This window comes from Oncorhynchus kisutch, linkage group LG10, assembly GCF_002021735.2.
Source record: "Oncorhynchus kisutch isolate 150728-3 linkage group LG10, Okis_V2, whole genome shotgun sequence".
NCBI classification, from domain to species: Eukaryota; Metazoa; Chordata; class Actinopteri; order Salmoniformes; family Salmonidae; genus Oncorhynchus; species Oncorhynchus kisutch.
In genome coordinates this window covers 60,011,834-60,039,418 of record NC_034183.2, presented here as the reverse complement: position 1 = coordinate 60,039,418, position 27,585 = coordinate 60,011,834, and the positions used below count along the sequence as shown (strand labels likewise).

The 27,585-nt window shown below is 44.4% G+C and overlaps 1 protein-coding gene across 17 annotated transcripts in view; it reads right to left on the bottom strand.

Annotated features, from left to right (window-relative positions):
- The window catches only part of LOC109898622 (RNA binding protein fox-1 homolog 2), a 39,282-nt gene extending 19,006 nt beyond the window's left edge, over window positions 1–20,276 (bottom strand). For 2 of the 17 annotated variants that reach the window (XM_031834355.1, XM_031834361.1), the window contains exons 1-5: window positions 19,033–19,925; window positions 13,405–13,455; window positions 1,053–1,250; window positions 765–935; window positions 289–342 (exon numbers count right to left, since the gene is read on the bottom strand). In XM_031834355.1, coding sequence (XP_031690215.1) covers window positions 289–342; window positions 765–935; window positions 1,053–1,250; window positions 13,405–13,455; window positions 19,033–19,278 — 720 coding nt within the window. In that variant the 5' untranslated portion in view covers window positions 19,279–19,925. Of the gene's footprint in view, window positions 1–288; window positions 343–764; window positions 936–1,052; window positions 1,251–3,295; window positions 3,808–6,726; window positions 7,437–13,404; window positions 13,456–19,032 lie in introns of those variants that run through there. The other 15 variants (XM_031834363.1, XM_031834356.1, XM_031834358.1 and 12 more) reach the window with 14 other exon arrangements.
- Window positions 20,277–27,585: the final 7,309 nt, after the last annotated feature.

Genomic DNA, 27,585 nt, shown 5'->3' with positions numbered 1-27,585 from the left:
ATGGAGGGCCGCACAGATTTTCTTGGGACCGGTTTGCTTTTCAAAATCTATTTGCAGTTATTAGAAAATATATAGGTCCATTATAATTTTGACTTACTTTCAATCTAGTTTCAGACGTTCAGTGGCCTGGAGTGGTTTTTAACCATAACACTACCCTGTTGTTTATACTATCAGTGCAGGTCAGTAGGACACAGTGTGTGTGGAAAATGTAGCATTGAGACACAGTGAACTTTTTCATCATAGTGTCCACAGTGGTGGGACTGAGGACATGTTTACCATCTCACTCACCTTTGAGCCCCTCTCATTGAAAATTATCTCAACATCAATAATCTTCCCAAATTGCTGAAAATAAACAAAACACAAGAAATTAGGATACAAACAAAAACTTTACTTGCATTATGTACTCAGTGTAATTAAATTACAATCAAAGGTGAACTACACCTGCAGCTCACTAGGAGGCAGTATTGTACCAAAATATATCCAATCAAATTGTACCTACCTTCTATTGTCTATTTTTCTATCCCTTTGTTACTACATGCCTTCCTTTCCTCACTCGTTCACTAACTACTGACTACCTCTCTGTGGCTCTCATGGCCCTATGATAGAGAAAATCAAAGGACATGAGTGTTCCTCCCTTTGTGACTGTCTGGCCCTTTGTTCTTCTCAACACCCAGTCTGACACCAACCATCAATTAAACAACAGGAGGGTTAAACTGATTTACTCCTCATCTCAAAGTGCAGCAAGGAAGTTCCCAGATTCTTACCCCAAACATCTGCCTGAGGTCAGGGTCTCGGAAGCGGAAGGGGATGTTGGAGACGTGAAGTCGTTTTGGGGTTCCTTTGGCCTCTGCGGAGTCAGCCCCGGATACTCCTGCTAATTCTACTGCCACGCACTGCCCCACTCCATCTACCTGACCTGGGGACACTTCTGTCTGCTGGGGAAGAGAGAGAGTGGAGGGAAAGGCTGATAAATGGAATAAACGTAGTAGTTAGGAGCATTTTTGGGACAAATGCAGAATGAGCCTAACAACAAAACCAACCACAACACTCACCGGGGTGGGTAAGATGTTGGAAGTGGTGGCTGAGCCATTTGTTCCAGCCCCTGAATCCGAAGGCCCCTGTCCACTAGCACCAAACAAAGCACCGACAAACTCTGTCCCCAGGCCATTCTGCGGAGGGGGTGGTGGAGGGAACACTGAGAAGGGCGGGGGCACCAGCCCCTCCTGGCCCCCCGTTGAATCTTGAGAACCCTGACAGAGGAGAAGATGGGGTTAATACTAGTAGGCATTACCGTACTGTACCGTGCAGATGGAGGGCAGGGAGAGACTAGAACGAGGCTTAAAAACACAGCTTCAATTTCACCCTCCCTCCTACTCTCTCTCTCCCTCCATATCTCTGACAGCAGAGCGTTTCAGTCAGCCTACCATGAAATATTCACTGCAACCACATCTATTATTGACAGTCACAAAATCTGATACACACATTGCTACACAAGCCTGCTCACTATCCATGTACACACATATCCAGAGAATATTTACAACAATGAGTACCTGTTATACCCCGTGAACAGATACCGTTATCCTTTTTAGTTACACTTGATATGAATTTATATCAGAACCAGTTGAGTTGGGAGACGGCTCCAGGCCATTGCCACAGCACTGTTACTATACGGTCTTCATGATAAGGCCGGTAATGGATTATAGCGCCGGCCGGTCACGATTTAAAAAAAGGTGTCAGTTATATGGTGACACTGTGATGTAGCACTCCTCAGTCACACACTCAAGGACATCCTGTAATAACTTCAAAAACACCCCAACTGTGTTCAGAAAGAGCAAAGCCTGTAGGGGCAGGGAGGAATGGGGTGTGGGGGGGGCGCCATTTTGTTTCAGGCCATGAAACTGCTTCGTGGCCTTCCAGGCGTGATGACAGCATCCAATAGCATTAAAACGGGCCAGTCAGTCAGTCGGCCAGCCAGGCCTGGGCGAGGCGACACCCAGGCTCCAGACAGCCTTTTTAATTACCAGGGAAACTAAGTTGCGGGGCAGTAAAGCAAATGAGGATTCACTAATCCCAGAGACTGCAGACTTCTCATCTTGAAACGACAGTGGAAAGAACCGTCCCGGCTACTGTTAAATCCCCTCTACTTGATAAGGAGGACTGAGCTCTCGGTTCTGTGCCTCCAAGATAACGAGAGCAACAAAAGTAGGTTTAATTCAGAACAGGATGGAAAACTCTTCTACTGCTATATTCCACCAGCCTCTCCTTTTGTATTCTGGTCCATATGAATCGTTCATGAGGCTGACTGCAAACTGCATTCATTGCAATGTCATTAACTTAATAATACCAATAGCACATAAGTCCTGCATAAAACGGGGAGGACAATTAAATGAAGGAGGATTCCAAATAGGTTAAATGGACTCCCTCCTGTAAAGACATGTCATCCATAAACATGTAGAAGCCTGGAACCAGGAAGTAAAGGGTGCTTCTCATCATCTGAGTCACAGTGACCAAATCCAAATCTGTGTTGGAGGCTCAGAGGATGGGGGTGGGGTGGAAGCGAAGTGGGTGTTTCTAACAGTACAGTATCTCGATCATGTGAGTACTGGAATGGATATTTAGGCTACTCACTGGTATCCACTGAAGGATGGACAAAGCTAAATAGTAGAGAGAAGGTACTGGCTGAGGGCTGGTAGTACTCAACCCATTGGCCAACTGGACATTCCTGCCACACTCACTGAGAGGTAACAGTAACACTGCCCTAAATGGCAGTATCTCTCACACAGAGCAGGAGAGGAGGGAGAGAGAGAGAGAGAGGGAGAGAGAAGAGGGAAAGAGAGAGGAGGGAGAGAGAAGAGGGAGAGGGAGAGAGAGGCTATTATAAAAGGGAGTCATGCTGTATTGCAAAAAGGAAAGAATGAAATCATTTGGGAAAACGTATTAAAAACGGAAACTGAATGATCAAATTGTTTACAAATTTCAAGAGACAGGGGGGGGGGGTTATAGTCAAATTGTATAATATTTCACAAATATGTATAATTGTATACGATATCATATATATCATAACTCACTAGTAAGCCACTAGGTGATGTTCAAAGGCAATGCAGGAATGAATAGAAAATAGTCTAAGCATAACAAATCTCATTTGACCACAAGGTACCCTTTCAAAATAACTTCAGATTTACTGTTCTGCATGAACGTATAACACAATATTAAACGCACCATCTGAATTACGATAGGCTAAACTCTTCATCCCTCTTTCTCTACACACTCGACAGCGGTAGTACAGAAGTGTTACCTGAGACACCATAGGTTTTTCCATACACCAAGAGGACCGGGGGGGAGAGAGAGGGCTTGCAATGTGGGTCAAAATATTCAGCGAACGTTGCGAGAGTGCATGTGTTAAAATGTGTGCAGTGACTGCAGCGCAATGAAATAATTTGAATTCAGTTGCACAGTACAGTAGACAGTCAGTGAAGAGTGTTAGTAGACTACAGTAATCTCTTTAACCTGCTAGTTACACTAATCCCAATCCGTGTAACATGAATGAATAACTGAATGACCACTATTAATCTAATCTACTGTGACGCATTGCTTTGCATTAAATATGCCGGCTCTTCCCCCCTCTCTCTCCAATGCAGTAGTACGCTCCTCTTCCTTTTTCTGCAGCTGGAGAAATAGATATGCTTTCCCTCTCCTTTTTCCTCTCCTTCTTTCTCCCTCCTCGCTTGATGAAATCCAGACGAGGGTTTCTACCTCCGCCCCGCCTCCCCCAAGTCAGTCAAAGCCACCGCCGCTATGAAACGTGACCCACAGATCCCAAGAGCCAGTCAAGCATAGAGCATAGCCGCCTCCCATCTCCATGTAAGGGCGCCGCAGTACTGAAACCCTGTCACTCCTTCAGGGAGTCAACCAATGAAAATCACAACACATAATATACAGCCTATTCCAACATGGTACATTAACAGCTAATTGGCTTAAACCCTACAGGCACCACGAGCTAAATAACACATGGCAATTCATTTAAGGGTAACAGAGCATTGGACTCTTAACAAAAGACTTGGTCAGTTTCTAAAGGTCCAGTGGTAGTACAGGCTATTGTATTCACTGACTCAGTCAATATGACATAAACACACCAAATAGATCAGAGGTTGTTGTTGGCCATGAAGGATGGGACCATGCAAGGGCAGTTGGAGGTTCAGCCGTACCACACTGATTCTGAAAGCCTGGCTGGACCCGTCTCACAGGACATCTTTAAAAAGACTTCCCTCAGCAGCCTCCCCATTATATACTCCTACAGACGGCCCAACGTGAGCCACGTCCACTACGGCACCAACACCATGGTGGCCATAGACGCTCCCAAAACTCTGAAAGATGTCTGGTATGGTGGAGGAGCAAACCTCCTCCCTGACACTTAACCTTTGCCAAGTTCACTGACATGACCCTCCTAATCCTTCGGTCTCTCTATGAAACGCTGCTCTATGCAGATAATAGCAGAGGGAAACAACCCAGCACCCTAAGACCTAGCCTGCTGTAGGGGGACGAAGCAGTCTATTTGGGAGGATTAACATCCATGCCCAATCGCTGTTAAAGTTTCCTCACAATATTTAGTTGAGTCAGCCACCAACACTAGTGAGGATTTCTTCTCTTTCAGCCCAGAGAAGAAGACAAGAGAATAAACGTTGCTGCGCCATGTGTCCATTGAACTGAACCAGCTCCGTCAGCCGATAGTGGGGGAAGGGGCTTAAGGAGGCTCTGAGACTCAACACTGCACTGCAGCAGAACTGGCCATGGTTTCTGTCAGTCACAATAGTGCATGTGTGCAAATTAACATACTTGCTGTGCGGTCTATTCAAAGCTCAATGCTTTTCTGCACGTCCCTTGAGCCAGCTGGATTGTCAGTACTGCAGGTTTAGATGGGCAGAGTGAGGGGCAGCAGTAAGCCTGTAGTGGAGACAGATGTCTCAGAGTGCATTAGTGCTGTAATATTGTCTGCCAGTTCTGCAGCAGTTTGGTTGGTGCAAATGTGAAGCAGCAGGTAAGTCTCATACCCCTGGGGGCGAACACTTGGGTGGGGCTCCGCAAAATACTTTCAATCCCTGCCTTCCCTCTCTAAACCAAGCAGGGTGCTGCAGTAATGGAGGTGAGGCAGTAAAATACACCACAATCCCTGCCTTCCCTCTCTAAACCAAGCAGGGTGCTGCAGTAATGGAGGTGAGGCAGTAAAATACACCACAATCCCTGCCTTCCCTCTCTAAACCAAGCAGGGTGATGCAGTAATGGAGGTGAGGCAGTAAAATACACCACAATCCCTGCCTTCCCTCTCTAAACCAAGCAGGGTGCTGCAGTAATGGAGGTGAGGCAGTAAAATACACCACAATCCCTGCCTTCCCTCTCTAAACCAAGCAGGGTGCTGCAGTAATGGAGGTGAGGCAGTAAAATACACCACAATCCCTGCCTTCCCTCTCTAAACCAAGCAGGGTGCTGCAGTAATGGAGGTGAGGCAGTAAAATACACCACAATCATGCCATTTCTCAGAACCCGGCATTCATACGGTTGGTTGCGGTGTTTGCACTTTGCTTGGTTGCTTAGGAAGTTAAATTGATGGGGGAGCAAACAGCATTTATAACCCAAACGCACTCACACGCATACACTTTAAATCTGGTTTATAATGAAGAAATATAATCTAAAAGAAGGCATTTTCTTAACCTCACTTCTCTCTGATCGCATGGGACAGTGGATGATTGGTGACACCTTTAAAATCCATTCACACTTGAACCCCCCCATTTGGCTGCCCGTGCCGTTTGAGAAGAAAAACATGTTTAGGTAACAGCTGCTGATGCCCGAGGGAAGAGAAACGGCAGAGAAATGGGAGAGAGGGGAGGGTCGAGCTCCAAGTCACACAGCCCTAGAAATGCATGTGCTGGAGTTAAAAGCACTTTGGGGAGATTCCTGCTGCTAACTGTCCAATCAGCACCCAGAGCACAGAACCTCACAGCATCCCATCCAGTATTGTGGCGGGAGGAAAGGGGAGGCTGGGTCGTACCAACAGAGAAGGATTGAGGGGAAAGAGTCACAACTGTTTCTTGGCACCTGTCTCTTTCACTCAGGGGGGGGGGGGGGGGGGTTACACAGCAAAGACAGCTGGGTAGACAACAAAGAATTGCTGTAGCACCCCCTTCTCATTCCAACAGCCCCCCACCGCTCCCCCTGGACTAACATGATGTTCTGTACAGTCAGCATGGCCGCAACGTGCGACATACACACAGCTCAACACTGCTAATTTACAGAGACATTTGCAGAAGCCTGGACCTCCTTGAGGGCCCTGAAGCACAGCCAGGACCACAGAACATGTTGGGGCAGCAGGCTCATTAGAACATGTACACAGTTAACCCCTCTTGCTGCCAGTAACACATCTACATATTTAAATGATAAAAAAACAAGTGACGTTACATAAATCGTTACACAATACTAGTCACAAAACACTGAGCGTTCCTCAATGTGTAGGCTATGTGCATGTGTTTGTGGTAAAAGAGAAACAACAGTATAACTCCACGTAGTAATCTGAGGCCTAGCCTTATGCAACGTATCAAAACTAGCTAGGTAAACATCAGTCGAATCAACTGCATATTTTTCCAAAACAAAGTATTTTGTTCTTTAGTTGTTCCAGGTCTAAACCTGCTATACTGGATAGCAGCGTACAGAAAACTGGCTATGCCATGAACTCACCGGCAACACCGCAGGATAGTACAGCCCCATCATTGTCTGCACAGGAAGGAAGAGTCTCTCTCTCTCTCTATTCCGCTCTGAATGTGGTCTGTTACCATCCGCCGGGAAGCACCTTCTGTCCACGTCTCTCACAGATTCAAATTCTCCCTCGCTCTCCGCCAGTGTTCCCCCTTGCCTTAGCACCACGCAAGCCTTGTGTCCTTGTCACTCTCCCCCTCTTCTCTGTTTGCCCCTTGTCAGTTCTCTCCTCTGACAGCGCAAGTCTCTTCTTCCTCCGACGTGTGTCACTTCTCACTCACACTACCGCTCCTGCTCTGCTCGGTCATGGCTTCTGCATGTTCCATCCCCCTTCAAACTTTCCCTCTCTGTGAGCCTGGCTGGGTCCCTCCTATCCATCAGTCTCTCCATCCCCTCCCCTCTCAGGCTAGATACTGACAGGTTAGGAAGGAAGGAGCTGCTGTTTGGCAGCCCTGAGAAGAAGACGCTCCGTTTCACACTGTAACGCTACCCACTGCATTGCAGGTTTTTTTAATCATTTATTTATTGGATGGCAGCTTGTCAACCCCATGTTAGGCTGGCAGGCAGGCAGCTCCCCCTCACCTCCCCATGTTCATTACCCAGAGAGGAAACAGCTTCAAACTGCTACGGACCAATTCTACACCTTCACAACATGTATAGTTATTAATCTGCATTGCGCCTTTTCATTTCCTACACTACAGTACTGTTGGGGTTCGATGGGAGAGGAGTGCAGTTCCCCTGCACTTCTTGTTTTTTTCTCCCATTTTCTGCCCTGCCTGCAAAACGTCTATGCCAGTATGCAGACATCTGCTGAGGTTGGCTACTACAGAGGGGAGAGAGATGGAGAGAGGGAGGGAGGGAGAGAGGGACCAAAAGAGGTGATGGGAAAGGGGTAAGCGAGAGGCTGAGAGAGGCAGTGGATGCGAGCGAGAGATAACGGGATAGAGATAAAAGGATAAAGGGATGGGGGAAAGAGCGAGGGATGACGGGATTAGGGTGTAAGTGAGGAGGATGAGAGGATGAATGGGGGATGATCTAAGGATTAACTACACAGACTGAACACACTGATAAACACACAGATGCACAGCCATATTTATTGTGCACCCTGGCAGGAATACAAACACACACACGCTTTCAAACAAAGGGCTATTTCCATCACACACATACATTCAAACAATGCCCCTCCCCCACAAACACAGATCATCATAAGGCCATGCATATAGGGATGCACTGATATGGGCATTCTGGGCTGATGCAATAGTCCTAATCAATATTTTCTTGTCCATGGTGGATTATATATTGATATGGCAATATTAATTTGAAGGCCAATAAATGTATCCCTACATACCAACGAACAATACATAGCTCTACTAATTAGGTAGATTGAATTTATTAGACTATTAAAAGTAGTAGGCTGGTCCAGCCGGAGAGTTATAATACCTCATGATAAGCTGTAGACCACACTATTTACCAAGACAGATTTCATCTATTTTTTCTTAGCTGTTTATTTACTACCACAAACCGATGCTGGCACTATGACTGCACTCAACAAACTGTATAAGGCCATAAGCAAATAATCATCCAGAGGCAGCACTCCTAGCGGCCGGTGATTTTAATGCAGGAACACTGAAATCAGTCTTCCGCAATTTGTGCCAGCATTTAACCTGTGCAACTAGAGGCGAACAAAAACTCTAGATCACCTTTACTCCACACACAGAGACGCATAACAAAGCTCTCCAACCCCTCCATTTGGCAAATCTGACCATAACTCTATTCCCCTGATTCCTGCTTACAAGCAAAAACTCAAATAGGAAGTAGCAGTGACACCCTCAATACGGAAGCAGTCCAATGAAGCGGATGCTAAGCTACAGGACCGTTTTACAAGTCAGACTGGAATATGTTCCGGGGCTCATCCGATGGCATTGAGGACAATACCACATCAGTCACTGGCTTCATTAATAAATGCATTGATGAGGTCGTCCCCAAGTGACCGTACGTACATATCCCAACAAGAAACAATGGATTATAGGCAACATCCGCACTGAGCTAAAGGCTACAGCGGACGCTTTCAAGGAGCGGGACACTAACCCAGACACATAAGAAATCCCACTACGCCCTCCGACAAACCATCAAACAGGCAAAAGCATCAATACAGGACTAAGATCAAATCCTACTACACTGGCTATGATGTGGCAGGGCTTGCAAACTAGGGAAACCCAGCCGCGAGCTGCCCAATGAAGTGAGCCTACCAGGTGAGCTAAATGCCTTCTATGCACTGAACCATGCGTGAGAGCGCCAGCTCATCCGGACAACTGTGTGATCACGCTCTCAGTAGCCGATGTGAGTAAGCCCTTTAAACAGGTTAACATTCACAAGGCTGCGAGGCTAGACGGATTACCAGGACGCATACATGCGCTGACCTCCGACCTCAAGGCGCTACAGAGGGTAGTGCGTATGGCCCAGTGCATCACCGAGTCCAAGCTCCCTGCCATTCAGGGCCTCTATGCCAGGCAGTGTCAGAGGAAGGCCCTAAAAAAAAAAGTCAAAGATTCCAGCCACCCAAGTCATAGACTGTTCTCTCTGCTACAGCAGAGCAAGCAGTACCGATGCATCAAGTCTGGAACCAACAGCACCCTGAACAGCTTCCACCCCCAAGCCATAAGGCTGCTAAATAGCTAGATAAATAGTTAACCAAATAGCTACCCGGACTATCTGCATTGACCATTTTTGCACAAACTTGACTCATCACATACACTGCTGCTACTGTTTACTGTCACCTTATTCCTAGTTATATTTACATATCTACCTCAATTACCTCATACCCCTGCACATCGACTAGGTACTGGCACCCATTGTATAGAACCAAGTTATCGTTACTCATTATGTATCTATTATTACGTGTTTTACTTTTCTTTTATTTCTAAAATGTCTTTCTCTGTCTTTCTCTATCTTGGGGCGGCAGGTAGCCTAGTAAAAATGTGTCATTCTGCCCCTGAACAAGGCAGTTAACCCATTGTAAATAAGAATTTGTTCTTAACTGACTAGCCTAGTTAAATAAAGTTTAAAATAAAAACGTTAAAACAAATTAAGGGCCCCCTCAGTAAGCATTTCACTGTGAGTCCACACCTTGTTTACGAAACAAAAATACATACATACAGATTAAAGGATAAAACACAAAGCCAGGGGGCTTATTTCCATTGTGGTCCTCGGGTATGGATGTGATTTTGCTGCAGTAAATGCACAACACAATACTGCACAACTGACCCCACAGTCAGAAGTTATCTCTTCTATATAATCAGAGCCAGATACAGCACTGTGTGGTCACTGTATACTAAAGTATTCGAAAGCTAAGTTAATAAACAGATCACTGACCATTTCAAATCCCACCGTACCTTCTCCGCTGTGCAATCCGGTTTCCGAGCTGGTCACAGGTGCACCTCAGCCACGCTCAAGGTACTAAATGATATCATAACCGCCATCGATAAAAGACAGTACAGTGCAGCCGTCTTCATCGACCTGGCAAAGGCTTTTGACTCTGTCAATCACTGTATTCTTATCGGCAGACTCAATAGCCTAGGTTTCTCAAATTACTGCCTCGCCCGGTTCACCAACTAGTTCTCAGATAGAGTTCAGTGTGTCAAATCGGAGGGCCTGTTGTCTGGACCTCTGGCAGTCTCTAAGGTTACCACAAGGTTCAATTCTCAGACCGACTCTTTTCTCTGTATATTTCAACGATGTCGCTCTTGCTGCGGGTGATTCCCTGATCCACCTCTACGAAGACGACACCATTCTGTATACATTTGGCCCTTCTTTGGACACTGTGTTAAACTTCCAAATGAGCTTCAATGCCATACAACACTCCTTCCGTTGCCTACAACTGCTCTTAAACGCTAGTAAAACCAAATGCATGCTTTTCAACCCTTCGCTGCCCGCACCCACCCGACTAGCATCACTACTCTGGACGGTTCTGAATTAGAATGTGGACAACTACAAATACCTAGGTGTCTGGCTAGACTGTAAACTCTCCTTCCAGACTCATTAAATGAAACTAAAATGAAATCTAGAATTGGCTTCCTATTTCGCAACAAAGCCTCGGTCACGCCGCTAATCATACCCTCGTAAAACTGACTATCCTACCGATCCTCGACTTCGGCGATGTCATTTACAAAATAGCCTCCAACACTCTACTCAGAAAACTGGATGCAGTCCATCACATTGCCATCCATTTTGTCACCAAAGCCCCATATACCACCCACCACTGCGACCTGTATGCTCTCGTCGGCTGGCCCTCGCTACATATTAGTCGCCAGACCCACTGGCTCCAGGTCATCTATAAGTCTTTGCTAGGTAAAGCTCCACTTTATCTCAGCTCACTGGTCACGATAACATCCACCCGTAGCACGCGCTCCAGCAGGTATAGCTCACTGGTCTTCCCCAAAGCCAACACCTTGTTTGGCAGCCTTTGCTTCCAGTTCTCTGCTGCCAATGACTGGAACGAACTGCAAAAATCGCTGAAGCTGGAGACTTATATTTCCCTCACTAACTTTAAACATCAGCTAACCAATCGCTGCAGCTGTAAATAGCCCATCAAATCTACCTACCTCATCCCCATATTTTTTATTTACTTTGCTGCTCTTTTGCACAGCAGTTTTTCTACTTGCACATCATCATCTGCACATCTATCACTACTGTTAATTGTAATTACTTGCTACTATGGTCTATTTATTGCCTTACCTCTCCTCATGCCATTTGCACACACTGTATATAGACTTTCTTTTTTTCTATTGTGTTATTGACTGTACACTTGTTTATTCCATGTGTAACTCTGTGTTGTGGTTTGTGTCGCACTGCTTTGCTTTATCTTGGCCAGGTCGCAGTTGTAAATGAGAACGTGTTCTCAACTAGCCTAAGTGGTTAAATAAAGGTGAAATGAAAAATGAAATAAATACTGACTGACTAGGACCATCATAATCATCATGGCTTCTGTAGTCTAAACATGATGAGGAGGGGCACTAGACTCATACTACAGGACCCTACCAACCTCCAGACAAACCCACATACGTAGGGTTTTGGCTAAGCCACCATGCAGGGGCGGCAGGTAGTCTAGTGGTTAGAGCGTTGGACTTGAAACTGACAGGTTGCAAAATCGAATCCCCGAGCTGACAAAGTAAAAAAAATCTGCCGTTCTGCCCCTGAACAAGGCAGTTAACCCACTGTTCCCAGGCAGTCATTGAAAATAAGTATTTGTTCTTAACTGACTTGCCTAGTTAAATAAAGGTTTTTTTTTAAATTATAAAACATTGACACAGCCAAACCTACAGGCAGATCAACCAGCTCAAAACAGCTCTTAGGAACTCCAGCTAGAGAGTAGGCTAGACTAACTCCTCCAACCCTTTGCATGACAACCGGCTCAACACCTATGTATACCCGATTACATCACTAAGAACTAGCTAGTATTAAATAATTTGTTGTATGTTTGACTAGTCTTGAATCAAATAAGTAAGTTATGATCCAAACAAACACATGGGAACCTAACTATTTTAACAACCTTACCAAATGCATGTTACTTCAGACGTTTCTAGCCCAATTGCCTCAGCAGGAATTTCTGACATCCCCATTTTTTTTCGCAGGGAAAAACAATTACATTTACTCAATAAAATTGTATTTTTTAAATTATCTTTCCTAAAAATATTTGTATATTGTCCTATACAATAATATGCACTCTTAATTTTGAATTTTTAAAAATATTTTGGCAACCCCACTGCAGTTCCCCCGTGACCCACTTTGAATACCACTCATCTAGCCTATTTTTTACCTCACCACAGAAAGGTTAACTTCAATATGGTGGCTCCCTTGCTTCAGTCTCTGTCCTCCGATGATCTCACTTTCCCTCTCTCCTGCCTCTTCTGCTTTCCATCCATCCACCCCTCCTCCTCCCCCTCTCTCCAGCACAAGCAGCGAGCGAGCTGCATTCCCAAGAAAGGAGATGGCAGGGGTAGAGGAACGCACGTTGGAGGAAAAAACACAATGAAGATAAAGCTGTGGAGACCCATCATGTTGAGAGGAGAGGGAGGGCAGGCAGACCAACACCCCCCTCCTGTGGCTCTGCCAGAGACCTGCACTCACATCTCAGCCATGACAACAGACAGAAGACACAGCACTGTGCTGCTGCTCCCAGGCAGATAAGAGACTCTCAGAAACAGCCCTGTCTGACGCACATAAGGAACTCATTACTGGAAGTGATATTTAAAACCCTGTCCAAACCCGGACGACGCTGGGCCAATTGTGCGCCGCCCTATGGGACTCCCAATCACGGCCGGATGTGACGCAGCCTGGATTCGAAACAGGGACTGTAGTGACGCCTCTTGCACTGAGATGCAGTGCCTTAGACCGCTGCACCACTCGATATGGAGGGAGACCACAAGAAATTAGAGCGAGAAGGGGAAAGAGAGCAGGGGAATGTGGATTGTGGAAAAGTGTGCACAGCAGCCAAGCAGATCAAATTGATTCAGAGTGGAAAATGTCAGTTTCTGTAGGCTATGTTCGTGTTGGGCCTTCTGAAGTACTATAATGGTACTATAACGTGTTTCATGAAACTCCATGATACATCCATCAATTATACCTAAATTAAAGGAGACTTCAGTAAGATGTTACTCTTACCTGGCTGTGAGGTGGGTATCCAAGGAAACCTGGGGTTAAAGGGTCGTTGTTCTAAAAAAATTAAAAAGAAAGAGAGAGAGGTAAGGGTTTGGAAAATGTGATGTGATTCAACATGAGTCTAACATTTTGCAGTGAAGTCACTTTTCAGCTCCAATCTTCACCCCTAACAAAGTAATATGCTCCAGAGGAGAAATAGCCTAGCTGTTACTTGTGATGGGGGAACAATGTATACAGTAAGATATCAGGATATCATTTTTGCCGTCATTTTGATATTATTGCAATATTATGTTTGTATTTTTCCTTCTTAGCTTGTTTTCAGCACTTTCATTAAAACTTGTTTTCTCATGGCTCGCTCTAGTCCCTCTGCAGCAGACGTAGGGTGAGCAATATGTTTGGAATCGCAATACATATCATATCGGCACCTAAGTATGGTGAGGTCCCTGGCAGTTCCCAGCCCTATCTGTTACGGTATACCCTACAGCCCAATACATTTATGAAAATATGTATGGTGCAGGAAAGAAGCAGGGAACTTAAGGTGGCACATTTCACAAAGGATTATACAAGTTAACATGATGACTCTTTTGGTTTAGACCCTGAGCGCTGCCTCAACCATGTAGAGCAGCTGGTGAATCATTCTGCAGCCAGGCCAGGTCCTTATTCAGCAGACAAAACAAATTGCACTCCGCAACAACAACAAAGAGCACCCTTCCCCCATCCATGCCCCAGAATCTAGTGTTGTGGTTAATTGATCTGTAATTACTTCTAATTAGATTATTTCTGTCGCCCCTCCCTCTCCCCCTGGCAGAAGAGCCATTGTTCATTGCAATGTAATGGAAGGGAAAAGAAAGGGGGCGAGGGGGCAGGATATAACAATAGAGGAAAAGTTCAACCAAACGATGATATTGACAACAGTAAGGAGAGAGGATTACAGCGATCCCGTCTGACATGCTAGCAGTACACTGTGCAGGGAAAAGAGGCAGAGTAACAAGACTCCGGCCTTTTCAATCAGGGGAAGGAGGGTGGAACATCCTACACATGTTAAAAAGGGTGAATATGTTTCCATTGTGCTGGTGCTAAAAGACGAGAGTCGGCAACTAATTTTAAATTCATACACTATCTGCATTAGCTTCCATTCAATGAGCAGCCAGTGCAGTCCTTGCTGTCCCCAGTCTACCTGGCCATGCTGCTGCTCCAGTTTCAACTTCCACCTGACTGTGCTGCTGCTCTAGTTTCAACTGTTCTGCCTTATTATTATTCGACCATGCTGGTCATTTATGAACATTGAACATCTTGACCATGTTCTGTTATAATCTCCACCCGGCACAGCCAGAAGAGGACTGGCCACCCCACATAGCCTGGTTCCTCTCTAGGTTTCTTCCTAGGTATTGGCCTTTCTAGGGAGTTTTTCCTAGCCACCGTGCTTCTCCACCTGCATTGCTTGCTGTTTGGGGTTTTAGGCTGGGTTTCTGTACAGCACTTTGAGATATCAGCTGATGTACGAAGGGCTATATAAATAAATTTGATTTGATTTGATTTGGTGTAATGTAGTAAAAAGGTGGTCGTGGCCTCTTCATTGTAAACAGACAGAGGTAACCTCCTGCTTCTGCCCTGCTTCCTGGAAGAATTGGTCCCTCCCTACTATAATTTTTTCAACCAATCATGGGAAAGGCCTGACTCAGGATGCCATGGCGACAGCACGGGAGAGATGCCCTCTCAGAAAGCTAGCTGTGCTGGCTGTGCTTACTACACTAACCCTGGATGGGGCTCCACAGCCACACCACAATGAGACATGGTGGTGGTAGAGGGAGGGAGTGGCAGAGCACAAACAGGGAGGGGAAAGAGGAAGGAAAGGGGAATGAGGTCAATCAAACAAGTATAGAGGGACAACATTTGACGGGGCACAGAGAGCGTTTAAGTCGTGAGCAGCAGAAGTGAGTGACAGACTGATGCTGTCTGGACAGTACAGACTATAGCATATATGACCCATGCCAGAGGAGTGAGATGTATGCTACTCGGTCCAGCAGTGTCCGGTCTACCTCTCCTACATAAAACAGCCCTCTCTTTGTCTCCCCCTCTCCACTTCCTGTTTCATCTGGAACCAATTCCCCCCTCGTGACTAGTCCCCTGGGGGAACACACTCCTCAGTGCGCCGCATTAAAGTGGGAGAGCCGCGGAACGGACAGTGCTGTATTCAGCAACACACGAGGTAAAAACACGGGTAGTCTTCAAAGACTGGACAGTGGAGGACTGATGAAGATGCGACACACTGAACATTTGAAAGGACGCAGGTCTCCAATGCCTCTGGAAATGTCAGAGTTACACACTCGTGTTTACAAGGCACCATCAGTGGAAAAAAATATGTAGCGCATCACTTGGAAACCAGAACTACCCCACATGATACATAACAAGGTTGAAGTTTAAAAAATGATTTGTTCCAGTAGAAAGGCAGGATGAAGAGGGAGGAGTTTAGGTTAGAACAGGGGGAGGGAGAGGAGAAGAATTCGGTAACATCTGGAATCAATCTGTCTGGAGGAAAGGGGGAGGGAGACGAATGGGGGATGGAGGGAAAAGAAAGAACAAGAGAGTGAGATGGAAATTAGGAGAGAAAGACAGGGGTGGAAGAATGTGGGGATTAAGAAAAGACAAAGACAAGAAGTGAAAAATACAGCAGAAAGAAGAGACCAAGAAATGGAGACAATGACTCATACCCCAAGAATGTCATGTGACTTACATTTCCTTAAAGGGTGGGGGAGGGGGGGGTCTGAACTTGATACTCATTGTTAAAACACACACACTTTCTTTTGCGGGGCATATGGCGCTTTGGTCAAGTATCAGGGCTGCTTTGTCTGTAAAGTTGTTCAAGCTTTTATTACGCTCAACGAAACTCAGTCACTCTTCCATGCAGATACAGACAGTAATTTAACAGGGTACCAACTACTTTGGTATTAATTACACTCATTTACAGTAGAGGGGTAGTTATGAGGTGTGGCTGCTCTGAGGGCCAGGGCTCCAGACTCTACGGATCAGAAATGTACAGACACACCTCATACAGCGACTTTCTCTCTGTATGCTCAAGTAAAGGGCGTCGCTCTGCTGGGTTTTTCTCTCCCCCACTTTCTATTTGAGGAAAAGTCAAGAAGTTAAGAGTTGGAGCAAATGGGCAGAAAAAGAGAGCAGTGGAGGGAGGAGGGCAAAATGGCATGAGGTCAACAGATGGTGAGGGAGGAGGGGGATGGGGAAGAAGGGATGGAGGGGTGGACAGAGGGTGATACGCTGAGGAGCAGAGGGGACAAAAATAAGGAGAAAGAAGACAGGATGAATCAACATTATCGACAGGGAGACATTCGCAGGCGGAGATGAAAGTACATATGACAGTTTGGGGGCAGCGGGGTAGAAGGGGAGGTGACAACAACCAGTGTCCAGGGTTAACACGCGAGTGTAAGTGACAGGCCCTGCATCTGATTAAATGAGTGGTGGACTGTAAAAAAAAAAAAAAAGGGGGGGGGGGGGGGTTGAGCACTGTTGTGTTGAGCAACATCTTGAAGAGAATTTTGTGCTTATCTCAAGGGGTGAAAGGTCAAAGGTGACACCGTTGCATTGCGCTCAAAGTTCAGTGACAACCATTAGTGAGTGTCCACTAGTGTGCTGCACATTATAACTCCTACTTTTTTCTCCGGGGCTTTAATGAGAGCCAATGTTCCCGCTATTACTAGTCAACATTCCCTGGTAGCCTGATAGTTTCAAAGAATATTGCACCTTTAGAGCTTATCTGTGCAAAACTGTATCATCTAAATGGTTTGTTTATATCGTAGTTTCCCCTTCAACACTCGCCCACCCTCTCCCCCCTTTACTCTCCTCCCCTTGAAGCGATCAGTCTGGTTAATGCCCTCTCCTAAATGAGCTTTGATCTCGTTAGCGCGACACAAAGCCTCTTTACTGCCAACGATAGGATAAATCTGCTCTCGGGGAGCCGGAGGGAGGCATATAGAGCACACTGTACACTATCAGGCTGGACTAGGCTAGGGCACATCAATACTGCATAGTGGGAAACAGAGAGAGAGATTGGACAGTAGAGACAGTGAGCAGGGGTGGGGAGGTTTGTCTCACAGGCAGTGCACACTCAAATTCTATGGACCAGGAGTTAATTAGCAATCTGGAAATATGCCTTAGGGGGAGGATGACGGAAACAAAAGAAGAGGATGGAGATGAGAGGACACTCCTCTCCCATTTAATATGTCAGCCATGATTTAGGCTGTTACCCATCCTGTCCTCTGGGTAGCAATGAACATCAAATAGCTACCCATCGACACACCAAAAAATATTTTGTGAACTCATCTTCTCAGCACTGAACATGATGTCACCTACAGGACTGGATGATGTAATCCAGTCTAATTACATTAAGCACCACCATTGTAATTTCCTAATGTTTACCCTTAGTTATCGTCAAACCTAAGCTGCATCGAGGATTTTTCTACATCTTTCTCCTTCTCTCATGTTAAAATGTTCTCTCTCATACTGTAAATCCTGCCTTCTATCCTCCTGTTTCCTCCCTCTCTCCTGTGGGCGTATTTCCAGCCTGACCCACTACGGCAAGAGATCAATATAAGTGATTGGCAGCGAGATCCTGTTGCACCTCTCATTGTCACACCATCTACACGTAACCTTTTGTCATCACCATTCATCCATTATATGGTGTGAGGAACATGGCCTGCCCATTTGTCAATGCAATAGGTATGCAGCAGTACCAATTGAAACATTTTCCCAATCCCCAGGATTCAATTATCCACAGCTGACCCGGAACCATGTTTGACTGCTGCCTCAAACAAAAACAGTATGTCAGCTATTTTCAATTATGCTTACAGATACTGTATGTGCGTGTAATATCACTGTTTAGCCGAAGAGCAGAGTACTGTTGCTATGCTGTATCAGCAGTCAAGTCATGGAGAGGCCCATAGCTAGAGGCAAGGTATCCTAAAGCCCCTTTCCTTCCTACTCCCTTATTCACGAATAGGGGTCTGTTCTTTGTCTCTCCCATAGTGACCCCTCCCCCAACCCCCTGTCTCTCTCCTCTTTTTAGCACCTAGCTCCAATCACAGACCAGGGGGACTGGCACAAATTACTGTTCCCAATGCCAGTACCCTCCTGTGTCGGAGGCTTTGATGTGATGTCCAACGACAAAGACATACCATAATGGTAAAGGCGGGAATATCCGTGTGTACATATCTGCAGTGCACGTAAATGCATGAAAGGCCTTTATATGCTGTAGCGTAACTGTCATTGCCGAGAAGCTGTGGGCTATCATATTACCTTTGCCTCCGCCATAATCATGATGTTAGTCTAGCTGCCACGAGCACAGAACAATGTGCAAGACACGTTTTGTACCTAGATTGTAATTCTACTGCACGCTCGTTACTGCAGTTGATGTGACGAGGCATGCTATTGATAGGCGGGCCTGCCTGTCAGCAGAATCATGACCCACTGATGTTCTTGAAACAATAGACGTAGCGTGCTATTGAAAAGAAATCGTTTAATGCAGGGGTTACAATGTTGCACACATTCAATGAAAACAACACATTGACCGGAAACAAACAGCAATGTGGCTTCATTTGTTGATGTTCTACTCCTTACCTGTCCAATGTCACCAACACCCACCGTCCCGTCTATCCTTGGCCGTTTGCACTCTGCTCCTGCTAATTCGGTCAAAGCTGCAACTGTTTGCTCAGGATCCCCTCGTTTCATTCCCCGGACGATTGCTGCTGGACCCCCGGTCGTGTTCGCATGGGGTCCAGTTGCTGTATCAATGTCCTTTTCCCGGTCCATCATTCCCCGAGAAACGGGTAACATTATGGATGCGACGTCGGTCGACATTAACATTGGACGGCAGATAGTCTACACTTACAAGTCTAGTTATTTTTTTAAAAACCTTTTACTTCTTCCCTATTCTGGGATAAGTAATGATATTCCTTGAATGTGCAAATAGCTGATTGTAGCTGGTCTTCTTGGCCAAATGTATTGTACCGCTAGCAAGATTGTTATTGTCTAATCAATACATAACACCATGACCATGTGTGGCTCGTGCACATTTCACACGATTACTAGCGTTAGAAAAACAGTCACAATAGAACACGTAAACCAAGTAAATACAAAACACTAATTCCTTGCTAATTAGCTAGCTACACATTCCGCTAGCTAGCTAACGATACTTCTATCTTCGCCGAATATCGAAAATGTTAGGAAATTATTTGAATCACTAATCTTCTCCTTGCGAAGCCAATGCGTCCTCCGCTCCCAACCAAATATATTTTTAAGCCCTTCTTTGCTTTCACCTTCTCCTAGCCTTTTTTCTCACCCTTCTTTTTCTCGCAGTATGTTCAGTGAATTCTAGTGGCGTGTACGGACTGGCGAGGAACACGATTTCCTCTCTATCGTGTACGTCCCGATTGGTGTGGTGTGGAACGGGCCGCAGAGAGTGCACTGATCTGGTGTCAGTTTTTTTCTCCATGTGCTAAGATTACGATAGGGGTAAACAATTTAGACGGGTCCTAGATCTGCCCCCTCTATATTCCCCTCCTTTTCCTCTGTCGTATTCCCTCCTGCACCCCCCTTCTCTTTTTTTCACCATAACATACACAGTGGCATTTCATTTAGCGTAGCCTACCTCAAATTTATTTTTACGGCTTTTATCATTACCGAAAGATTACATTTCAATAATTTAATTTCGTAAACATTTATCGTGTAAATTGGTATGTTTATGTTTAGGGGATTGTTTGTGTGTAAATATGAGATGGCTTGCCACGATTTATGGCGAGGTATTTGTCTTCTTTTTTTCACGACTGCGCACACCCCACCACCCCTCTGCATGCAGCGTCCATGCTTGAGCGAGTGTTCAAATCAAGGAATAGACTATAAAGAGTTTCCCCACGACGCTTTAATTGACTTTCACTAGTCAGATGGCGGTGATACAGCTAATGAAGCGGAGGGGAGGGGTTCTAAATAACGAGGGAATATATGGGGTAGGCCTAAAATAACACACAACTAGCAATTTAACAATGTAGAATACGTATGTGTGAGAAAAGACGCAGGGTAGTATAGGTCTGGCTGCACACATGTTAAATATGATCTATTATAAACCACTCAAACCTAGGTAACTTCAAAGGCGAATTATTTTACAGGACTGATATGAAAGCATGTTTTTTATGATAGTGCGACGCCTGGTGGATATCAAACAACTTAATCAATGGACATGCAAGTGACACGTTTCAAGTTTTTAATGTCACATGCACAAATCCAGGGAAATGCATTTCTTGCAAAGCTCTAAACCCAACAAAACATGAATAACAATGTAATAACAAATAACATAAGGTAGAACAAAAACACACGAGAAATAAGAAAAACATGAGAAAGTAAGTAAGAATAATATATACAGGGTCAGTCAGCTTCAGTACCATATTTACAATGTGCAGGGATACTGGAGTAATAGAGGTAGATCTTTGGGCTACCGAGTGGCGCAGCGGTCTAAGGCACGGCATCTCAGTGCTAGAGGTGTCACTACAGATCCTAGTTCAATTCCAGGCTGTATCACAACCTGCCGTGATTGGGAGTCCCATAAGGCGGCACACAATTGGCCCAGTGTTTGGCCTGGGTAGGCTGTCATTGTAAATAGGAATTTGTTATTAACTGACTTGCCTGGTTAAATAAATCAAATCAGTGGAAGCTGCTGAAGGGAGGACAGCTCATAATAATGTCTGGAATGGTGCAAATGGAATGGCATCAAACACATAAAAACCATGTGTTTGATTCCATTCTACTTATTGTGCTCCAGCCATTACCACAAGCCCATCCTCCCCCATTAAGGTGACACCAACCTCCTTTGGTAGATATGTATAGGGGTAAGGTGACTAAGCATCAGGATATATGATAAACAGAGAAGCAGCAGTAGACTGTAAAGTCAGTATAAATGTATGTGCATATTGTGTGTGTGAGCAAATGATGGCGTGAGAGTTGGAGTGTCTGTGTGCGTGACTGTATAGGGACCTGTGAGTGTGCATAGAGACAGTGCAAAAATAAAATTCAAGGGTCAACTCTGATAATCCATGTAGCCATGTTAGCTCTTTAGCAGTCTTATGGCTTGGGGATAGAAGCTGTTCAGGAGCCTCTTGGTGTCAGACTTGATGCACCGGCACCGCATGCCATGTGGAAGCAGAGAGAACAGTCTGTGGAACAGTCTGAGTCTTTAACAATTTTCTGGGCCTTTCCTGATATAGAGGTCCTGGTTGGAAGGGAGCTCAGCTCCAGTGATGTACTGTCCGCACCACCCTCTGTAGCACCATGCAATCGAGCGTGGTGCTATTACCATACCAAGCAGTGATGCAGCCAGTCAAGATGCTCTCAATAGTACATCTGTAGAACGTTTTGAGGATTTGAGGGCCCATGCCAAGCCTTTTCAACTTCTGGAGAGGGAAGAGGCGCTGTCACGCTTTCTTCACGACTGTACGTATGTTTGTGGGCCATTTTAAGTCCTTAGCGATTTGGACACCAAGGAACTTGAAGCTCTCTACCCGCTCCACTATAGCCACACTATTGTGGATGGAAAACACCAGTCTCAACGTTAGCAGTGAAGAGGCAACTCCGGGATGCTGGCCTTCTAGGCAGAGTTGCAAAGAAAAAGCCATATCTCAGACTGGCCAATAAAAAGAAAAGATTAAGATGGGCAAAAGAACACAAACACTGGACAGAGGAACTCTGCCTAGAAGGCCAACATCGTGGAGTTTCGTCTTCACTGTTGACGTTGAGACTGGTGTTTTGCAGGTACTATTTAATGAAGCTGCCAGTTGAGGACTTGTGAGGCGTCTGTTTCTCAAAATAGACACTCTAATGTACTTGTCCTCCTGCTCAGTTGTGCACTCAGGCCTCCAACCACTCTTTCTATTCTGGTTAGAGCAAATAGAAAGAGTAGTGGGAGGCCCGGGTGCACAACTGAGCAAGAGGACAAGTACATTAGAGTGTTCTGTGAAGGGAGTAGTACACATCGTTGCACGAGATCTTCAGTTTCTTTGCAATTTCTCACCTGGAATAGCCTTCATTTCTCAGAACAAGAATAGACTGACGAGTTTCAGAAGAAAGTTCTTTGTTTCTGGCCATTTTGAACTTGTAATCGAACCCACAAATGCGGATGCTCCAGATACTCAACTTGTCTGAAGGCCAGTTTTATTGCTTCTTTAATCAGGACAACAGTTTTCAGCTGTGCTAACATAATTTCAAAAGGGTTTTTTAATGAGCAATTAGCCTTTTAAAATTATAAACTTGGATTAGCTAACACAAGGTGCCCAATTTTAGGGGACCAAATGTATTAGGACAAATTCACTTATGTGTATAAAAGTAGTACAAATTTAAGTATTTGGTCCCATTCCTAGCACGCAATGACTACATTAAGCTTGTGACTGTAAAAACTTGTTGGATGCATTTGCTGTTTGTTTTGGTTGTGTTTCAGATTATTTTGTGCCCAATAGAAATTAATGGTAAATAATGTGTCATTTTGGAGTCACTTTTATTGTAAATAAGAATAGAATATGTTTCTAAACACTTCTACATTAATGTGGACGTTACCATGATTACGGATAATCCTGAATGATGAGTGAATGATGAGTGAGAAAGTTACAGACACACATATATATCCCCGACATGCAAACCTCTCACCATTACATTAACAAAGGAGGTTAGTGTTTTTTGGGGGGGTATGATATTTATACCTCTGTAACTTTTTCACTCATCATTACTCAGGATTTATTCAAGATTCTCCACAATCATGGTAGCAGCCACATTAATGTAGAAGTGTTAATTGCAATGGAAAGGAGAGGAAGCATGTGATATAACAGGCCAATACTTTCAGCAGCAGTTTCAGTAATCCATAAAGTGCATACAATTGCTACTTGCAACTATTTTCACTCACATGTACGTTTTACTTTTTAAATTTAACCTTTATTTAACTAGGCAAGTCAGTTAAGAACAAATTCTTATTTACAATGATGGCCTACCAGGGAACAGTGGGTTAACTGCCTTGTTCAGGGGTAGAACAACAGCCCTTGTCAGCTTGGGGATTTGATCCAGCAACCTTTCGCTTTAACCACTAGGCTCCCGCCGCCCCAAAATGATTTATTTAACTACGTTACATTATTTAACTATGTTACATGTAGTTAAATAATAATACATAAAGTATATTCCTCATTTCTTCTTTCTGCAAGATCTGGATGTTCACCCACAGTGGCCAATCCACCAAGTTATATTATTTTAGTGGCGATTTAAGGGACATCAAAATCGCTGTATCAATTGCTGTGTCTGTGGCAACACTCACATTTTTATTGAAAGCAAGAACATCACAGCATAAAAAACGTCAAATATGAATTTAACTTACAAGGTGAACAAGCAACAAACAATGAAATTATATTTCTACTTCGCCTTTGAGATTGCTCCTCCACAATCCCTTCAGCATCACTACTTCAGAAAACATTATTGCAGCCACTTTGAGATGGGTGTCCATCAGTGCTATCACAGCCCTCTCTTCAGCAGCCACTGAACCTGCTATGAACTTCCAGGGGTCATTCCATTGTCTGCCTTGGCCCAAGGAGGGCAGGCCAGCCATAATGCTTTCCTGTAATATCATGGAATTTCTTGGGGCCATGGACTTTATTGATCATGGAACAGAGCCAAACCAGTTGGATCTGGTTCCTAGGGAAGAGATTGTCCACATAACAGGTAACACACCAAAGGTGAAAAAAAGCCTTTTGCATCCCAATGATACACTGATCAAATGCAATATACAGTGGGGCAAAAAAGTATTTAGTCAGCCACCAATTGTGCAAGTTCTCCCACTTAAAAAGATGAGAGAGGCCTGTCATTTTCATCATAGGTGCACTTCAACTATGACAGACAAAATGAGAAAAAAAATCCAGAAAATCACATTGTAGGATTTTTTATAAATTTATTTGCAAATTATGGTGGAAAATAAGTATTTAGTCACCTACAAACAAGCAAGATTTCTGGCTCTCACAGACCTGTAACTTCTTCTTTAAGAGGCTCCTCTATCCTCCACTCGTTACCTGTATTAATGGCACCTGTTTGAACTTGTTATCAGTATAAAAGACACCTGTCCACAACCTCAAACAGTCACACTCCAAACTCCACAATGGCCAAGACCAAAGAGCTGTCAAAGGACACCAGAAACCAAATTGTAGACCTGCACCAGGCTGGGAAGACTGAATCTGCAATAGGTAAGCAGCTTGGTTTGAAGAAATCAACTGTGGGAGCAATTATTAGGAAAGGGAAGACATCCCTCGATCTGGGGCTCCACGCACGATCTCACCCCGTGGGGTCAAAATGATCACAAGAACGGTGAGCAAAAATCCCAGAACCACACGGGGGGACCTAGTGAATGACCTTCAGAGAGCTGGTACCAAAGTAACAAAGCCTACCATCAGTAACACACTACGCCACCAGGGACTCAAATCCTGCAGTGCCAGACGTGTCCCCCTGCTTAAGCCAGTACATGTCCAGGCCCGTCTGAAGTTTGCTAGAGAGCATTTGGATGATCCAGAAGAAGATTGGGAGAATGGCATATGGTCAGATGAAACCAAAATATAAATTTTTGGTTAAAACTCAACTCGTTGTGTTTGGAGGACAAAGAATGCTGAGTTGCATCCAAAGAACACCATACCTACTGTGAAGCATGGGGGTGGAAACATCATGCTTTGGGGCTGTTTTTCTGCAAAGGGACCAGGACGACTGATCCGTGTAAAGGAAAGAATGAATGGGGCCATGTATCATGAGATTTTGAGTGAAAACCTCCTTCCATCAGCAAGGGCATTGAAGATTAAACGTGGCTGTGTCTTTCAGCATGACAATGATCCCAAACACACCGCCCGGGCAACGAAGGAGTGGCTTCGTAAGAAGCATTTCAAGGTCCTGGAGTGGCATAGCCAGTCTCCAGATCTCAACCCCATAGAAAATCTTTGGAGGGAGTTGAAAGTCCAAGTCCATGTCCCCAAAACATCACTGCTCTAGAGGAGATCTGCATGGAGGAATGGGCCAAAATACTAGCAACAGTGTGTGAAAACCTTGTGAAGACTTACAGAAAACGTTTGACCTCTGTCATTGCCAAAAAAGGGTATATATCAAAGTATTGAGATAAACTTTTGTTATTGACCAAATACTTATTTTCCACAATAATTTCCAAATAAATTCATAAAAAATCCTACAATGTGATTTTCTGGATTTTTTTTCTAATTTTGTCTGTCATAGTTGAAGTGTACCTATGATAAAAATGACAGGCCTCTCTCATCTTTTTAAGTGGGAGAACTTACACAATTGGTGGCTGACTAAATACTTTTTTGCCCCACTGTACTAGTTGTTCATGTTCATGCACAGTATACCTGTGTGAATGTGTCAGTGGAGGCTGCTGAGGGGAGGACGGCTCATAATAATTTCTGGAACTGAGTGAATTGAATGACACTCCAGGCATTACCACGAGCCCGACTCCTCAAGTAAGGTCCCACCAACCGCCACCAACCTCCTGTGGTGTGTGATGGCTCTGCTCAGGGTAGGTCTGACCTCAGAAATAAATTCCCCCACCACTGGTGGAGCCAGAGCCAGTCATAAGCGGCCCAAGACATAAGCAGTCACTTAGGGCCCCCGGGCGCTAGGGAGCCCCGGACCAAACCAAATTGTTTTTTTGGAACTCAGTGAGGGGGGGGGGGGGGGGGGGGGGGGGGGTTGACTAGGTGGTATAAGGCTACGACCGGAAGTGACTTTTTCGTGGCAGATTAGGATAATTAGGTTAAGGGTTATGGTCAGCTAAAAAGCTCTCCTAACATGCTACAAAAAGTAACTTCCAGTTGTAGCTGTACTCCATTTAGTCACAACCCAGTCGGGTTCTCAACCGATTATTGAGAGTTAGAATAACACACAAAGTGCATTTTCGAAATTTGGTTAAGCATCAGCGTTACGTCAGTCACTCCATTTTTTTGTGGCACCCACCCCCATCAAATCAGTCCGAATCAGATGTTATCACAGGTGCAGCGAAATGCTTGTGTTTCTAGCTCCAACAGTGCAGTAATAATAACTAGCAATACAAAACAATACACACATAATCCAAAAGTAAAAAGAAAGAAAGAAAGAAATATCAGAACGAGCAATGCCAGAGTCCGAAATATATTAAGGGGCTGAAAAGTTATGCAATGACTATATTGTAGTTAATTAATTTGTTTTCATCTTATTTTTTTTGTTGCATTTTTCTTCCACTTTGACATTTCAAAGTATTTTGTGTAGATTAATACTTTTGCAAGGCACTAATATATATATAAAAATATATATTACCAGTCCAAAGTTTGTACTCACCTACTAAATCCAGGCTGTATCACATCCAGCCTTGATTGGGAGTCCCATAGGGCAGCGCACAATTAGGCAGTCATCGGAAATAAGATTTGGTTCTTAACGGGCTTGCCTAGTTAAATAAAGGTTCAATAAAAAATAATACTTTTAAAATAAAATAATTTAAAAAACATATATATATTTTCTCCATTGTAGAATGATAATGAAGACACAATGTGAAATAACACATATGGAATCATGAAGTAACCAAAAAAGTGTTAAACAAATCATAATATATTTAAGATTCTTCAAAGTAGGCACCCTATGCCTTGATGACAGCTTTGCACACTCTTGGCATTCTCTCAACCAGCTTCATGAGGAAGTCTCCTGGAATGCATTTCAATTAACAGGTGTGCCTTGTTAAAAGTTAAATAGTGGAATTTCTTTCCTTCTTAATGTGTTTTAGCCAATCAGTTGCGTTGTGACAAGGTAGGGGTGGTATACAGAAGATAGCCCTGTTTGGTAAAAGACCAAGTCCATATTATGGCAAGAACAGCTCAAATAAACAAAGAGAAATGACAGTCCATCAAACTTTAAAACATGAAGGTCAGTCAATATGGAAAATGTCAAGAACTTTGAAAGTTTCTTCAAGTGCAGTCACAAAAACTATCAAGCGCTATGATGAAACTGGCTATGATGAAAGGAAGACCAGAGTTCTCTGTTGCAGAGATGAGTTCATTAGAGTTATTAGCCTCAGAAATTGCAGCCCAAATAAATGCTTCACAGAGTTCAAGTAACAGACACTCAACATCAACTGTT